At 43.3% G+C, this 16739-nt stretch overlaps 1 protein-coding gene across 1 annotated transcript; it reads left to right on the top strand.

The window, feature by feature from the left end:
* Positions 1-14193: 14193 nt before the first annotated feature.
* On the top strand, positions 14194-15159 carry LOC145008740 (uncharacterized). Its single transcript, XM_078967351.1, has one exon. The coding sequence runs from the start codon at positions 14194-14196 to the stop codon at positions 15157-15159; it is 966 nt and encodes a 321-aa protein (XP_078823477.1).
* The last annotated feature ends 1580 nt before the right edge of the window (positions 15160-16739 follow it).

Raw genomic sequence — 16739 nt, forward strand, 5'->3', positions numbered from 1 at the left:
GTTCTTTAACACGAATTCCAAGAAACATCAATTAACTCGCACATAAACATATAATTAATACTTCAATCAATACTTGTATTAAAATCATGCTCATGAAAGGGACTATGCACTCACTTGAAAGGTGGTGATTCAACACTCGGACAGCGCTTCGATACTCTCAAAACAATTTCCTTCGATAAAACCTAGTATCAACACCACTAGGGTTTAGTCTACCGATATCCGCGACAAATTAATAGTCTGACTATTATTATTATTATATAAGCGTTAAATAACACTCAATATAACTCATAATAATAGCCCAAATAATTATTTTCAGGTCCTAATAATGTTACTATACTTAATTAGAAGCTATATTAAAACTAGCGTAGGCGTAGCTCACTTACAGCGGGTTTTTCGCAAAACCGGGCTTCGCTGGAGCAGCGTTTACCGAGCCGAAAGGCTCTTTTCTCAGAGCCGTCGGGCGCTCCGGGGCTTCCGCCTTGTGCTAGGGAGTTACCCTAGGCTTTGGTGAAACGACCCAAAAACACGACCCAAAAATTTTCGTTTTTCAATATAATCAAAACCATAATATAAGTATCATAACATAAAACATACGCGATGTATCCCCAAAACATAATAAAATATTGTGCGGAAAACTGTATCATACAACATCAAAAGACATCCCCAGGATAAAAGCTATGCTGTGGTGTGTGCGATGCTGTCACCCCGAGCTCTTCCCTTTGCTTGCGGAAGTACCTGAAACCAAACTGAAACTGTAAGCACGAAGCTTAGTGAGCTCCCCCAAACTACCACATACCATACAATAACATATAAACACATATTGGGCCTTGCCCACTGCATCGGGCCGAAGCCTGGAAACTGCATCGGACCGAAGTCCGGAACTGACTGGGACCTTGTCCCCTGCATCGGACCGAAGTCCGGAACTGACTGGGACCTTGTCCCCTGCATCGGACCGAAGTCCGGAACTAACTGCATCGGACCGAAATCCGGAACTGACTGACTGAACATGGCATAGCATAACACATCAACTAGCATAACACATATACGACATGCTACATCGGGCCGTGGCCCGGAACACATAATACTTAACACATAAAACATAGCACACAAATCCTGTTCGAGCCACGAAGGCATCGAACATACTAACTACTGCATCGGACCTAAATCTGGAAACTACTGCTAACTGAACGGGCCGGCATTGTGGCCTTAGACCCGTTCCTACTGGAAGGAAACTCACCTCGTAAGCTGGCTGCTGAGCGTGTGGCTCGGGAAGCTAACGGCTGTTGCTCCTGAATCTCCTCGGCTACAAGTCCATAAACACACTCAATCAATACTAAACACCGCGCTTGGGGTAGAATGACTCTTTTACCCTTGGTCAAAGTCAACTCCCTTTGGGCTGACTCGCCGAGTCGGGCTACCCAACTCGCCGAGTCCTAGTCTCACCTCTCAGCTCTACACGCTGCTACTCGTCGAGTGCGGCATCGACTCGACGAGTACCCTTTGGATCCAAGAACTCAGACAATCTTCATCCGACTCGCCGAGCCGGATGAACAAACTCGACGAGTTGTTTTTGATCCCAAGAAGATTGCCTTGGACTCGCCGAGTTGATGAACAACTCGCCGAGTCCCTCCATCACTGAGTTCACCCTCAACTCGCTGAGTCCACTCTCTAGCTCACTGGGTTCACTCGGCACTGGTAAAAACGAAGGAATCGGGAACTCGCGACCCAACTCGCCGAGTCGTTCTTCCGACTCGCCGAGTTGCCGCCATGCAACTGATTTTTACTTGATTTTGTTTGAATCCAATGCATACAATTGATAGATCTGAGTCCAATAAGCTGATTTACCACGTAAAGTTTCCAACTTTACGTGTACAACCTCATGAATAAGGGAAATAAGGCTAAAAGATGCATAAAATGGGTAGATCTATGGTTATCATGCAATATAACTCCAAAAAGACAGTAGATCTGGGCTCTACAACACCCCAACATTCAGATCCATAGATATTCCGTCTTAATAAGACGTTCATGCAAGTGTAAGGCTTGGAACAAGCATCAACTAGCTCTTAGGAGAGCTCTAATGGAAGTTTAAAGCATATAACAAGATAAAACTCCGAAAATACCTCAATTAACTCTGATTTGGCCTTGGATCTTTGCACTACAACACTTCTCCTTGCTTCTTCCTTCTTCTCCTTCTTCACACCTTCACAAAATGGCACCAAAACACATATAAGCTCTTCAAAGGAGGATTAGGGTTCTATCACTGCGTTCTCAGGGTGAGGGAGGCAAGAATGGGGGCTATAAGGTGGTATAAATAGTGGGCAACCCGGGGATTTAGGGTTTCACCCAGACGGATGGACTCGCCGAGTCAGGGATATGGACTCGCCGAGTCCCCGGCTCACGCGTGCTCGAAGACGCGACCCTACTCAGCGAGTCAGGCTAGAACTCGCCGAGTCCCTCTTGAAAACTTACAACAATTACAATGAATTAACGTACCGGGAACGGCTCGTTACAATTCTCCCCTACTTGTCTCAGACTTCGTCCTCGAAGTCTGCTACGGCTGGGTCTGCAAAGATTTCCGGGTTGTGCGCTCTCATCTCCTCCTCAGCCTCCCACGTCCATTCAAACCCCTTCCGGTGCTGCCACTGCACCTTTACTAGCTGAATTACCTTGTTCCTCAAGGTCTTGATCTTCCGTTCCAGAATCGCGACCGGTCTCTCAATATAATTCAGGCCGCTATCAACCTGGATATCCTCTAAGGGAACGACTGCCGTCTCATCCACCAAACACTTCCTTAACTGCGACACGTGGAATGTGTTGTGTATCTGACTAAGCTCCTCAGGAAGATCTAACCGATAAGCAACCCGACCCACCCGGGCCAAAACCCTGAAAGGACCAATAAATCTGGGGCCCAATTTGCCCCTCTTCCGGAACCTGATGACACCTTTCCAAGGTGAGACTTTCAGAAGAACCATATCGCCCACCTGGAACTCCAAGTCCGAACGCCTCCTGTCGGCGTAGCTCTTCTGCCGACTCTGCGCAGTCTGCAGCCTACTACGGACCTGCTGGATCAATTCCGTCGTCTTGAGCACCACTTCGGTGCTCCCTATAACTCGCTGACCGACCTCTCCCCAACAAATCGGGGTCCTGCACTTCCTGCCATATAACATCTCAAAAGGAGGTCGATCAATGCTCGCATGATAACTGTTGTTATACGAGAATTCCGCTAACGGAAGATACGTATCCCAACTGCCCCCAAAATCTAAAACACATGCCCTAAGCATGTCCTCGAGAGTCTGAATCGTCCTCTCGCTCTGCCCGTCAGTCTGAGGATGAAAAGCGGTGCTGAAATGGAGACGAGTACCCATCTCGTCGTGGAATCGCTTCCAGAATCTGGACGTGAAACGAACATCTCGGTCCGACACCACCGATACCGGCACTCCATGACGTGCCACAATCTCTCGCACATAGATATCGGCTAACTTTTCCGCCGATATACTCTCCTGAATCGGAATAAAATGGGCACTCTTCGTCAACCGATCCACTACTACCCATATCGAGTCCACCCCGCGTGCGGTCCTGGGGAGTTTGGTGACAAAATCCATGGTGATGTCCTCCCATTTCCACATGGGAATGTCTAACGGCTGCATCTTGCCGTGAGGTCTCTGGTGCTCCGCCTTGACCTTCCGGCAGGTCAAACATCTCTCCACATACCAAGCGACATCTCGCTTCATGCAGGGCCACCAATAATCAGATCGAAGATCTCGATACATCTTCGTCGCTCCTGGGTGGATAGAAAATCGAGACTTATGAGCATCGTCCATCAATACTTGCCGTACCCCACCCCAGTACGGTACCCACACCCTACCATGAAGCGTCAACAAACCCCGACTGTCGTAATCAAGCGAAGCTACTCGGCCCACTATCCTCTCGCACTTCTGCCTCTCCTCCTTGAGGCCCTCCATCTGAGCTTCCTTGATCCGCTCCAACAATGGAGTGATCACCGTCATCCTCATACACAGATCTCTGATAGGGGCCGTCGACACCTTGCGGCTCAGGGCGTCGGCCACCACATTGGCCTTCCCTAGATGATAAAGGATCTCACAGTCATAGTCCTTCAGCACGTCTAACCATCTCCTCTGCCTCATGTTCAAACTCGGCTGATCCATAAGATATTGCAAACTCTTGTGATCCGTGTAAATAGTACAGCGGACCCCATAAAGGTAATGTCTCCAAATCTTGAGGGCAAACACAACTGCCCCCAGCTCCAAATCGTGGGTAGGATAATTAGACTCGTGAGGCTTCAACTGTCTCGAGGCATAAGCTACCACATGGCCTCGCTGCATCAATACTACTCCCATACCTGTGATCGATGCATCACAATAGACTACGAAATCCTCTACTCCTTCTGGCAAGGTAAGGATCGGAGCCTCGCACAATCTCTGCCTGAGAGTCTCGAACGCCGCCTGCTGCTCAGGCCCCCAACAAAAAACCACCGACTTCTTGGTTAGCCGGGTGAGCGGCACTGCTATCTTGGAGAAGTCCTGAATAAATCTCCGATAATACCCTGCCAACCCCAGGAAGCTCCGAATCTCAGATGGAGACCTCGGGACCTCCCACTGCATCACAGCCTCAATCTTGGCCGGATCTACCAAAATACCCTTCTGGTTGACGAGATGACCAAGAAACTGCACCTCGCGCAACCAGAACTCACACTTGGAGAACTTTGCGAAAAGTCTCTCCCTCCTCAAAGTCTCCAACACCTCCCGCAGGTGCTCCTCGTGCTGCCCCTGTGTCTTGGAATACACCAAGATGTCATCTATAAACACTATCACCAACCGATCCAGCATCGGTCTGCACACGCGGTTCATGAGATCCATGAACGCGGCTGGGGCATTGGTGAGCCCAAATGGCATCACCACGAACTCATAATGACCATACCGGGTCCTGAAAGCAGTCTTCTGCACATCCTCATCTCTAACCCTCATCTGATGATAACCGGAGCGTAGATCGATCTTGGAGAACCAAGACGCTCCCTGAAGCTGATCAAACAAGTCATCAATCCTCGGAAGTGGGTAACGGTTCTTCACCGTTACTTTGTTCAACTCCCGATAATCAATGCACATACGATGCGACCCATCCTTCTTCCTCACAAATAAGATCGGCGCTCCCCAAGGCGAACTGCTCGGCCGAATGAAACCCTTGTCTAACAGCTCCTGAAGTTGTGTAGACAACTCCTGCATCTCAGGGGGAGCAAGTCGATACGGTGCTTTGGCTATCGGAGCCGCACCAGGAACTAGGTCGATCCTGAACTCAACCTGCCTCTCTGGAGGTATCCCCGACAAATCCTCGGGAAACACATCCGGGTAGTCACGAACAATAGGAACATCATCAATCGTCGTCTTGCCCTTCTCCCGGGCATCCAAGACGTAAGCTACAAAACCGGCGCAACCCTGCTGAACATAGCGCCTCGCCCTTGCGGCGGAACAAAAGATCGGTCCTCGCTGGGGCCTCTCGCCCTGAATCACTATCTCTCCCCCACTGGGAGTGCGAACCCTCACTACCTGAAGCTCACAATCAATCACCGCCCCATTGGGGCTCAGCCAATCCATGCCCACAATAACTTTATTCCCACGCAGGGGAATAGGAACCAGGTCCACTGAAAACTGCTCATCAAATATTTGAAGGGAACACCCTCTATGTACTCTGCCGACCCTCACGGTCCTATCATCTGCTATCCCAACCTCTAGTGGACAATCCAGCTCCCCTGGAGCTTTGCTAAATCTCTTGCTAAGCGCAAGCGATACAAATGATCGGGTAGCCCCCAAATCGAACAATACCAAAGCAGGGATGCCGTTCACCGAGAACGACCCTAAATAAAACATATCATCAAGTAATATTCAAACGATATAATAACAATTAAAGATGAAGGAAAGATTCATACCCGTCACCACATCAGGATTCGCTCGCGCCTCCTCTGCTGTCATCTGAAATGCCCTGCTCTTCGCCACTGGCGCATCAGCTCGGCCCTGCCGGCCATCCGTAATTCTCAAAGTGGCAGGGGCAGGTGCAACCACCTTCCCTGCTGCAGCTAAACTGGGACACTGGGACCTTTTATGTCCCCTCTGATTGCACTGAAAGCAAATCAGATCTGATGCTGTAACCGTAGTAGCAAGGGCCGTACAATCCCTACTCAAATGCCCAGTCCGACCGCACTTGTAGCATCCGGAACTCCCTACCTTGCACGCCCCCTCGTGCAATCTCCCACACTTGCCACACCGACCGTGGCTCTGCTGACTCCTAGACCTGTGATCTGAAACCTTGGGCTTTTTGCCCATACTGCCTGACCCCGAAACCGTCTCCGGTTTCCTCTTCTTCTCCATCTCGAGATCAATCTCCCTCTCTCTAGCTCTGGCAATCATGTCGTCCAGCATTTTACAACTGGACCGGCTCACAAACATGCGGATGTCACTCCGCAGCATCTCATGATAACGGGCCTTCTTCATCTCCTCATCGGCTGCATACTGAAGAACAAGAAGAGCCCTCTCCCTGAACTTGGCGGTGATCTCCGCCACTGTCTCTGTAGTCTGGGTAAGGTCCTGAAACTCCCTAGCTAACTGTTGCACCTCAATGACTGGTGCAAACTCCGCCCTGAACCTGGTAGAGAAATCAGCCCAGGTCATGGCATCCAATGCCGCATCATCCCCGATGGCATGTCCGACCTCCTCCCACCAATCCCGTGCCCTGTCCTTCAGAAGACAGGACGCCAATCTGACCTTGTCCCCCTCGGGACACCTGCTAGTGCGGAAAGCGTTGGCCACATCCGCCAACCATCTAGTACTCGCTATGGGGTCCCGCGCCCCATGATAGTCTGGAGCCCCGCATGCCCTGAACTCCCTGAACGTAAGTGTGCGCGACCCCATCACGGCCGCCATCTCAGCACGGAAAGTACTCAATCTCTCATCCATCAGCTCCAAAATACCCTCCTTGATCGAACCGAAGATCACAGGAGTCTGCTCTAGTATGATGCGAGTAACCTTAGAAGAAAGGAACTCCCTAGTCTGCTCATCCATCTGCCCGACCTCCGGGCCTGATCCCGATCCTGATCCCCCTCCAGCATCTGAACTGCCGGCTGCTGGCCTCGGACGCAAAACTACCATTCTGAAACATATCATAACAACATCAGAACACTGAAATATCTCAAGGGATCGTGATACTACTACTAGCTTCCTGGTCTTGTCTTGGCCTTCCTTAATTCGAGTACGGATCCTCTGCTTTCAGTAGTATGGGCCCCTACTACCTTCCACATCTATCTGTACTTTCCTCAAGAACTGCCTTGACTCCACCAAGTCACTTCTACTACTGCCATTCTCTGCTACTCTCATCCTAGGCTTGCCCTAGGGAAACCTCAAGCTCAACACGACTGGTCCTCAGCTGCTGTAGGTCTCCTCATAATGCCAGCTAGCCACCACCTAAACACCATCACATGTGATGAGGATCATATAATCCTTCAAGTAAAAGATCCGTCCCTACAACAGTTGGACTCAAACAAGATCTGCGCAATAGGGCCAGTTCCAGCACTCTGGGATTATTCAAACCTGATCACATGTGGTGTGACGTGTTCACCTAATGGCTAACTCCCACTACTCAGAGCCCCACCAAGCACGAAGCAAGCAGCATTCGGACAAGGGAAACAGACTCAGGCAAAACTATTCTTATAACAAGAAACTGCACTAGCATAGGATGCTAAGCTCATACTATCAGGCATAACCTAAACAGGCTATCCTACTGCTGTCTACTCAATTCTAGCATGCAATACTCATAAAGCTGTAACACATAAGCAGGCACATAGGGCATTCTCCTAGATCCTTAGCCCTATACTAGCATGCTGTTCTACTGAAACTGAAACTGAACAAATAACTTGTATGGGTAATTTGGGAGTACTTACTTGAGCTCGGCTGACCGCATGCACACACCTCTATCTTGTTAAAAACAATTCTTTCTTTCTAAGTGCTTTCAAAATTCTTTTTGTAAAACATTTTTATTTTACTAAAATCTTTTATTTCCCTTAGTTTGAGTTCAGATACACCCGGAAGTGTATCCGAATCCCTCAAACCAGGGCTCTGATACCAACTTGAAACGACCCAAAAACACGACCCAAAAATTTTCGTTTTTCAATATAATCAAAACCATAATATAAGTATCATAACATAAAACATACGCGATGTATCCCCAAAACATAATAAAATATTGTGCGGAAAACTGTATCATACAACATCAATCCAAAACATCAAAAGACATCCCCAGGATAAAAGCTATGCTGTGGTGTGTGCGATGCTGTCACCCCGAGCTCTTCCCTTTGCTTGCGGAAGTACCTGAAACCAAACTGAAACTGTAAGCACGAAGCTTAGTGAGCTCCCCCAAACTACCACATACCATACAATAACATATAAACACATATTGGGCCTTGCCCACTGCATCGGGCCGAAGCCTGGAAACTGCATCGGACCGAAGTCCGGAACTGACTGGGACCTTGTCCCCTGCATCGGACCGAAGTCCGGAACTGACTGGGACCTTGTCCCCTGCATCGGACCGAAGTCCGGAACTAACTGCATCGGACCGAAATCCGGAACTGACTGGGACCTTGTCCCCTGCATCGGACCGAAGTCCGGAACTAACTGCATCGGACCGAAATCCGGAACTGACTGACTGAATATGGCATAGCATAACACATATACGACATGCTACATCGGGCCGTGGCCCGGAACACATAATACTTAACACATAAAACATAGCACACAAATCCTGTTCGAGCCACGAAGGCATCGAACATACTAACTACTGCATCAGACCTAAATCCGGAAACTACTGCTAACTGAACGGGCCGGCATTGTGGCCTTAGACCCGTTCCTACTGGAAGGAAACTCACCTCGTAAGCTGGCTGCTGAGTGTGTGGCTCGGGAAGCTAACAGCTGCTGCTCCTGAATCTCCTCGGCTACAAGTCCATAAACACACTCAATCAATACTAAACACTGCGCTTGGGGTAGAATGACTCTTTTACCCTTGGTCAAAGTCAACTCCCTTTGGGCTGACTCGCCGAGTCGGGTTACCCAACTCGCCGAGTCCTAGTCTCACCTCTCAGCTCTACACGCTGCTACTCGTCGAGTGCGGCATCGACTCGACGAGTACCCTTTGGATCCAAGAACTCAGACAATCTTCATCCGACTCGCCGAGCCGGATGAACAAACTCGACGAGTTGTTCTTGATCCCAAGAAGATTGCCTTGGACTCGCCGAGTTGATGAACAACTCACCGAGTCCCTCCATCACTGAGTTCACCCTCAACTCGCTGAGTCCACTCTCTAGCTCACTGGGTTCACTCGACACTGGTAAAAACGAAGGAATCGGGAACTCGCGACCCAACTCGCCGAGTCGTTCTTCCGACTCGCCGAGTTGCCGCCATGCAACTGATTTTTACTTGATTTTGTTTGAATCCAATGCATACAATTGATAGATCTGAGTCCAATAAGCTGATTTACCACGTAAAGTTTCCAACTTTACGTGTACAACCTCATCAATAAGGGAAATAAGGCTAAAAGATGCATAAAATGGGTAGATCTATGGTTATCATGCAATATAACTCCAAAAAGACAGTAGATCTGGGCTCTACAACACCCCAACATTCAGATCCATAGATATTCCATCTTAATAAGACGTTCATGCAAGTGTAAGGCTTGGAACAAGCATCAACTAGCTCTTAGGAGAGCTCTAATGGAAGTTTAAAGCATATAACAAGATGAAACTCCGAAAATACCTCAATTAACTCTGATTTGGCCTTGGATCTTTGCACTACAACACTTCTCCTTGCTTCTTCCTTCTTCTCCTTCTTCACACATTCACAAAATGGCACCAAAACACATATAAGCTCTTCAAGGGAGGATTAGGGTTCTATCACTGCGTTCTCAGGGTGAGAGAGGCGAGAATGGGGGCTATAAGGTGGTATAAATAGTGGGCAACCCGAGGATTTAGGGTTTCACCCAGACGGATGGACTCGCCGAGTCAGGGATATGGACTCGCCGAGTCCCCGGCTCACGTGTGCTCGAAGACGCGACCCTACTCGGCGAGTCAGGCTAGAACTCGCCGAGTCCCTCTTGAAAACTTACAACAATTACAATGAATTAATGTACCGGGAACTGGTCGTTACATTTGGGGGGTTAGGGAGGCTTAGAGAGAGACTTTAGAGAGAGAAAGAAGGGTTTGAAGGTGTGAAGAAGAGGCTAGACCCGGCACCTCTATTTATAGTGCAAAAATTTGATGGACTCGCCGAGTAGGGGGGACCTACTCGCCGAGTTGGTCCATGTGGTGGCCTTCTGGTGGTGCCACGTGTCCACTTCTGGTGGTGCCACGTCACCCCTATCGCGTATCAGCCTTCAAACTTAGAAAAATCATAACTTTCGCATACGAGTTCCGTTTTTGACGCTCTTTATATCCACACGTAGGTAAAATCAAGATCTATAACTTTCGTTTAGACTCTGTCGGCTAATTCTCGACTGATCTCAAATTTTCAGTAGGAGGCGTTTAGACTGTTAAATGACCGCGAAGAATTCATAACTCCTTCATACGGACTCCGTTTTCGTCTGTCTTTTTACCGTTGAGTTCCTATTAATGAGACCTTCAACTCTCATTTAGGTCGTGTAAGCTAAAAACCGCTCGAACTAAAATTCGAGTTTCGGGTTGTACACTGCTAAGCCGAATCTTAGAAAAATCATAGCTTCTTCATACGAAGTCAGATTTGGGCGTTCTTTTTATGGATTTTCTCGGTTTAACATTTCCTACAAATTTCATTTAGATCACTAAGGCTAAATCTCGCTCTATCGTAAATTCACTCTTTACGCTTCCCGGTGCCGTGCCGGTTCCGTCGCGAAACTTCGACGGGCCATAACTTCTTCGTTATAACTCGGATTTCGGCGTTCTTTATATGTACGGAAACCTTGTGAAATATTCTACAACTTGGTTAAGATTATTTATTCTAAATAATCTTTTGTCAAAAAGTCATTTTCGACCCCTATTGCCTCTAAATTGACTAGTCCGGACCTGCGGGCGTTACAGCTGGCAATAGGGTCCTTCTTCCCAAAGAACTCTAGGGCTCCGCAAGCCTTGAACATCCATAATGAGAGAGTTTTTGCCCTTAATTCACCTACTGCAATCTCTGCATGAAAGTCCCTTAAGTGATCATCTATCAGCTCCATGATCCTCTCCTTGATAGTACCACACATCACATGAGTCGCATTCAAAATACCGCGAGTGATCTTTGACGTAATGAACTCTTGTATCCTCTGATCAATTGACTCGGCACCAGAGCCTAAACCAGAACCTGAACCAAAACCTCCACCTCGAGTGCTCACCACCATATTGAAAGGAAAACATATAAACGATCAGAACATACCCGAGGGATTTCTCAGGCTACAAGTTCCTTAGGATCTTTGTGATTTTCTTTAATTCGAGTACGAATCATGTGCTTTCAGTAGTACGGACCCAATACTACCTTCCACACCTATCTTTACTTTCCTTAAGAATCATCCCAAATCCCCTAAGTCACTCCACATGGAAACTCTCATGAGCCCAATGCTAAACAACATACATATCTCGCTACAGCACTCCCTAGGTTCTCCTAGGAATCCTCATCTCACTTGCTTCTACAATAATGTGAACCTCCACCAACACCAATGTTGTTGGTTTCCTTATGCATGCAAATTGTACACAATACAAGATCAAATTGACTGTAGAATAACAATTCTACCCTAAGCCTACAACCTAACAATGAACAGGAAATAAGGCTAAATCAATCATTCGAAGGCAATGTGATACTAATCTTATACAATTTTTAAGCATACACTTAGCAATTAACATAGTCAATCTAGACTCCAAGTAGCACATAATATTCATTCCTCCCTAGGCTAGAAGGCATCACACATATCATACAGTTCTATCATGTAATTCTTGAAGGTATAATTAGCCCTATTCTAGCATACAACTCCAATAATAACACACTAAGACATGATACTCATGTATTTGTATTTTGGGAATCACTTATTTGAGATTGGCTGATTGTACGCATCGCACCCATTTTTTTTTGTAAAAACCCTTTCAGAAATTTTTGTTTTTTTTCTTATAAAAGATTTGTCAATTCCTCAGTTTGAGTTTAGATACACCCGAGGGTGTACATGAATCCCTCAAACCAAGACACTAATACCAACTTATAACATCTGAAATATACTAGTAAAAGTTTTCATTTTTAGTCACCAAAAATCATACAATCATTTGTTCAAAAGCCAAGGCAGATGGTTTGGTGTGAATTTCACATTTGAATTTTACATGATATAATCAAATGTGAATCTTACATGATATACATATGCATTTTTGTGAGTGTTCTTGCATTAATAATTTTTTATAAGTTATTATTGTATATTTTGAAGAATTTGTGGAAATTCTTTAAGAGCTAAAAAGTGATAAATTGAATAAAATATGAAAATCTTGACACGAAGAAATGAAAAACTTTGAATCTTTGTAGTATTTTTTTGTTTTTTATATTTTATTTTGTTTCGAATAAAATACTTGTATTATTGTGTTTATAGATTAGTAAATAAAAATGAGTTTGTTTATGATTTACTTACGAACATTATAGTATAAAAATATGCATATATGTATTTAAAAAAATATGCATATATACACCTAAAATGCTGATTTTTTTTGGTTAAAAAATTTATAGTTTTTTTTTAATATTCTAGTTTTTTTTTTTTAATTTACTAATATTTAAAATTTTAATGTTTTTACAAAAAATCATTTTTTTTAAAAAAAATACATTTTTTTTAAAATGAATATTTTCTAAAAAAATTAAAATGACTGTATTTTTTAAAAAAACAAAAATTATTTAAAAAATCTAAAAATTTGATTTATTATGTTAAATTTTAGACATTTTTATTAATATTTCTAATAACACAAAAAATTAAACATTAAATGAGATTTGATAAGATCATAAGATGATGATCATGTCTTTAATAAGGTAATTTTAATCTAACGTTCCACATTTAGTTTTCGGGTTTTCAAAAAACCATGAGTTCTAAACGTGCATATATATATATATATAATTTCAATAACATCTTTTAAAGATGGTCAATAGTTAATAGGGGTGAACAAAAAACTAAACCGAAAAGCAAATAACCGCAAAAATCCGAAAAATCATGTTTATGTTTTAAATTTTTAAAAAACCACAAATTTCGGTGTGTTGCGGTTTTATCAACAACTTAAATTCACATTCGCTTTAGGTAGCTAATGGAGTTTTAATCTTTTATAATCACTTGTTGGCTACTGTTTGGTCAACTAATAACTTACCCACTGCAAGTAGTTCCAGTCATGTTCTCTAATTATCAAACTCGAGTAATCTTATAATTAGAGATGGTAGGAAAATAAAATCATTTCCCGGGAGAACATTAGGGTGCTTTTGATCGTAGAAAATTGTTTTTATTTTTCATGAATATGTTTTCAAAAAATAGAGATAGTTTTCATTTTTGATTTTCAATGAAAATTTTAAAAAACGCATTTGGTTAGAACCGATGAAGTTTTTATTTTTCATCTTAAAAATTTAGAAAACTTGAAAAACTATAAAAATCATTTTTCCAATTTACATTCAATTTGGAAAAAATGAAAATTTTCATTTTCTTAGAAAACTTTGAAAAATTGAACAACTCAAACATATTTTCATAATTTTCGTTTTTCTTAGAAAACTAGAAAATTTCATCACCAAAGGCATCCTTAATTTTCCAACTGACACAGTTTATCTAATTTAAAACTAGGTTGGAAATTAGAAGTTGGATTGCAAAGTGTCAATAGATCCTGGAAGGAAATTGAAAATCATTAGACCGACTGGTATAGTCACCACGAGCCGTTTCGTGGTTTACGTGTCCACGAACCACGGACGTGCACACCGTCCCGGTGGTTCGTGGTGGTCCGTTCTCGTTGTGAGTCGTGTTCGGGACAACGGATTCAAACGATGGATTCGATTGGGTGTTTGGTTTTTGGCCGTTGAACGGCTATTTTGGCCGTTTTTTTTTTCAAACTCAATTATAAATACACTTCTAATACCAAAACACATACACATACATACACATTCTATTACACCCATGGACCCCTCAATAAATATGGAATTTTTAAAAAGTTTTGACTCGGATGACGACGTAGAATTCGTCGAGACATTCTTCAATGTGCAACACGTTCACGCCGAAGAAAGTTCGAATGCAGCGCGTATAAGGGCGGTCGTCAATCGTGATCGCCAAGCCGCACACGACTTATTGGTACGTGATTACTTTGCCGATAATTGTCTTTATAATGACGACTCGTTCGAACGTCGTTTTCGTCTGAATAAGGCTATATTTTTACGTATTAGTAATGCTTTAGAATCTCGTTATGATTTTTTCAAACAAAAACCCGACGCTAGAGGAAGAATGGGTTTTAGTAGTATACAAAAATGTGCGGCTGCTCTTAGGTATTTGGGATACGGTATAGCATTTGATGCATCTGACGAATACTTGAAAGTATCCGAGAGGACCGCGGTTGAATGTGTAGATTGGTTTTCTGCATGTGTTTATGAGGTTTTTCACGAAGAATATTTGCGTAAACCTACTCAACGTGATATTGAGAGATTATATTCGGCTCATGAAGAGAGGCACGGATTTCCTGGTATGCTTGGCAGTCTAGATTGTATGCATGTGGCTTGGGAAAAATGTCCAACTGCATGGCGTGGTCAGTTCACTCGAGGAAATATAGGTGAACCAACTATTATCCTAGAAGCTGTTGCATCTCAAGATTTGTGGATATGGCATGCCTTTTTTGGAGTAGCGGGGTCTAACAACGACCTTAATGTTCTTGGTCAGTCTCCACTTTTCAACGATATTTGGACCGGCAAAGCACCTGATATGACGTTCACGGTAAACGGGCATGCATACAAATATGGTTACTACCTTGGTGATGGGATATACCCGGATTATTCTACATTGATGAAGGCATACTCAGTTCCTCGAAGTGAAAAAGCAAAATTTTTTACAAAAAAACAGGAATCAGTGAGAAAGGATATCGAGAGGGCATTTGGAGTCCTTAAGCAAACATGACATGTAGTGAAATATGCTACATGACTCTGGGATAAAGAAAGAATTAAGCGAATGGTCCTAGCATGTATTATAATGCATAATATGATTATTGAAGATGAAGGTCGAGCGATTTGCACGTATGATCCGAACGACGTTGTCGTTCCAATTGAGGAGTTCGTACTCGGAACGAATGCTTTTTTGGAGCGAGTTGTTGAAATTCATAACAGTGAAACGTGTTTCAATCTTCGAGAAGATGTCGCGGAACATTTGTACCAACATAGCATGAACGACGATTAGGATTTTTATATGTATGTTTGTTCGTTTTCTTATTAATGTAATGTTTGTTTTCTAGATTAACTAAGGGCGTGTTTGGCAAAAATAGCTGTTAGCTGGAAGCTGGTAGCGGGTAGCGGGAAGCTGTAGTTTTTATTTGTTATATGAATGTTTGACAAAAGAAGCTGGAAGCTTTTGAAATATATAAAATTACATAAAAGAACAATTGATTAAAAATAAAAAAGTATATATATATATATTTTTAAGGGTAATTATGGAAATTGATTTCAAAAGTTCCGGAGCGTTTTGTTAAAAGCTACATGAAGTAGCTTTTAGAATCGGAGCGTTTTGATAAAACTAAAAGCTAAACGCTCGTACTGTCAAACGAAGCTTTTTGTTTAAACTAGAGCGTTTTGTCAAAAGCTAAAAGTTAGAAGCTCCTAAACGCTTCCAAAAGCTCTATGCCAAACACGCCCTAAGTAATGTAGTTTAAAGTTGTTATTTTATTTTTATAATTAATGAAAAAATAGTTTTAAAAAAATGAATGCTTTTTACTTATAAAAAATGTAATTTTATTTTAATTTTTGAATTAAAAAAAAGTAATTCTATTGTATTTTTGAATTAAAAAAAAGTAATTTTATTGTATTTTTGAATTAAAAAAAAATAAAAATAATGATGTGGAATGGTGTGTTAGTGATAAGTATCCCATGTTAGTGGTAATGGAATGGAATGTGGTGCTGATGTGGCACCCACCACATATGTGGTATGTGGTAGGTATAACGGATGGTATTATGATGAGTATCTATTTAGTCTGGATCCACAGGTTTGGACATGAAAACCGCACCAACTCATTTTTCGGTTAATAATCAAAACCACACTAAAATAACTACAAAAACCGCATAAAAACCTGTAAAACCACACCGAATACCGCAACTTGCGGTTTGCGGTTCGGTTCAAAAACCGCTCTGAACCGCACAATGCTCACCCGTAACAGTTAAAGTGTACGCTTCACCAACACTTTATTGTGGTAAGAAAAATTCTCTCAAAAATTGTCAATTGCCGACATTAGTTGCAGTTTTATTTATGATTAGCTTGAAAATGATTGTATTTGAGATAATCCGTTAACTTTTTGTATTTCAATGTCATAACTTCTTCGTCGTTTTATATATTTATTTCTATAATTGTAGTTAAAGTTCTTACTGGACTATGGGCTCGTTAACGTGTTCCCAGTTAATAAGGCTTAGGACATTATGTGATAAAATTTTGTTGTGTTATTTTTGTTCTTCCGAAAAATATGATATGCTCAAACACTTGTGACTGACTTACAT

The sequence above is a fragment of the Lactuca saligna genome, chromosome 8 (assembly GCF_052625555.1).
Source record: "Lactuca saligna cultivar CGN05327 chromosome 8, ASM5262555v1, whole genome shotgun sequence".
Lineage (NCBI taxonomy): Eukaryota > Viridiplantae > Streptophyta > Magnoliopsida > Asterales > Asteraceae > Lactuca > Lactuca saligna.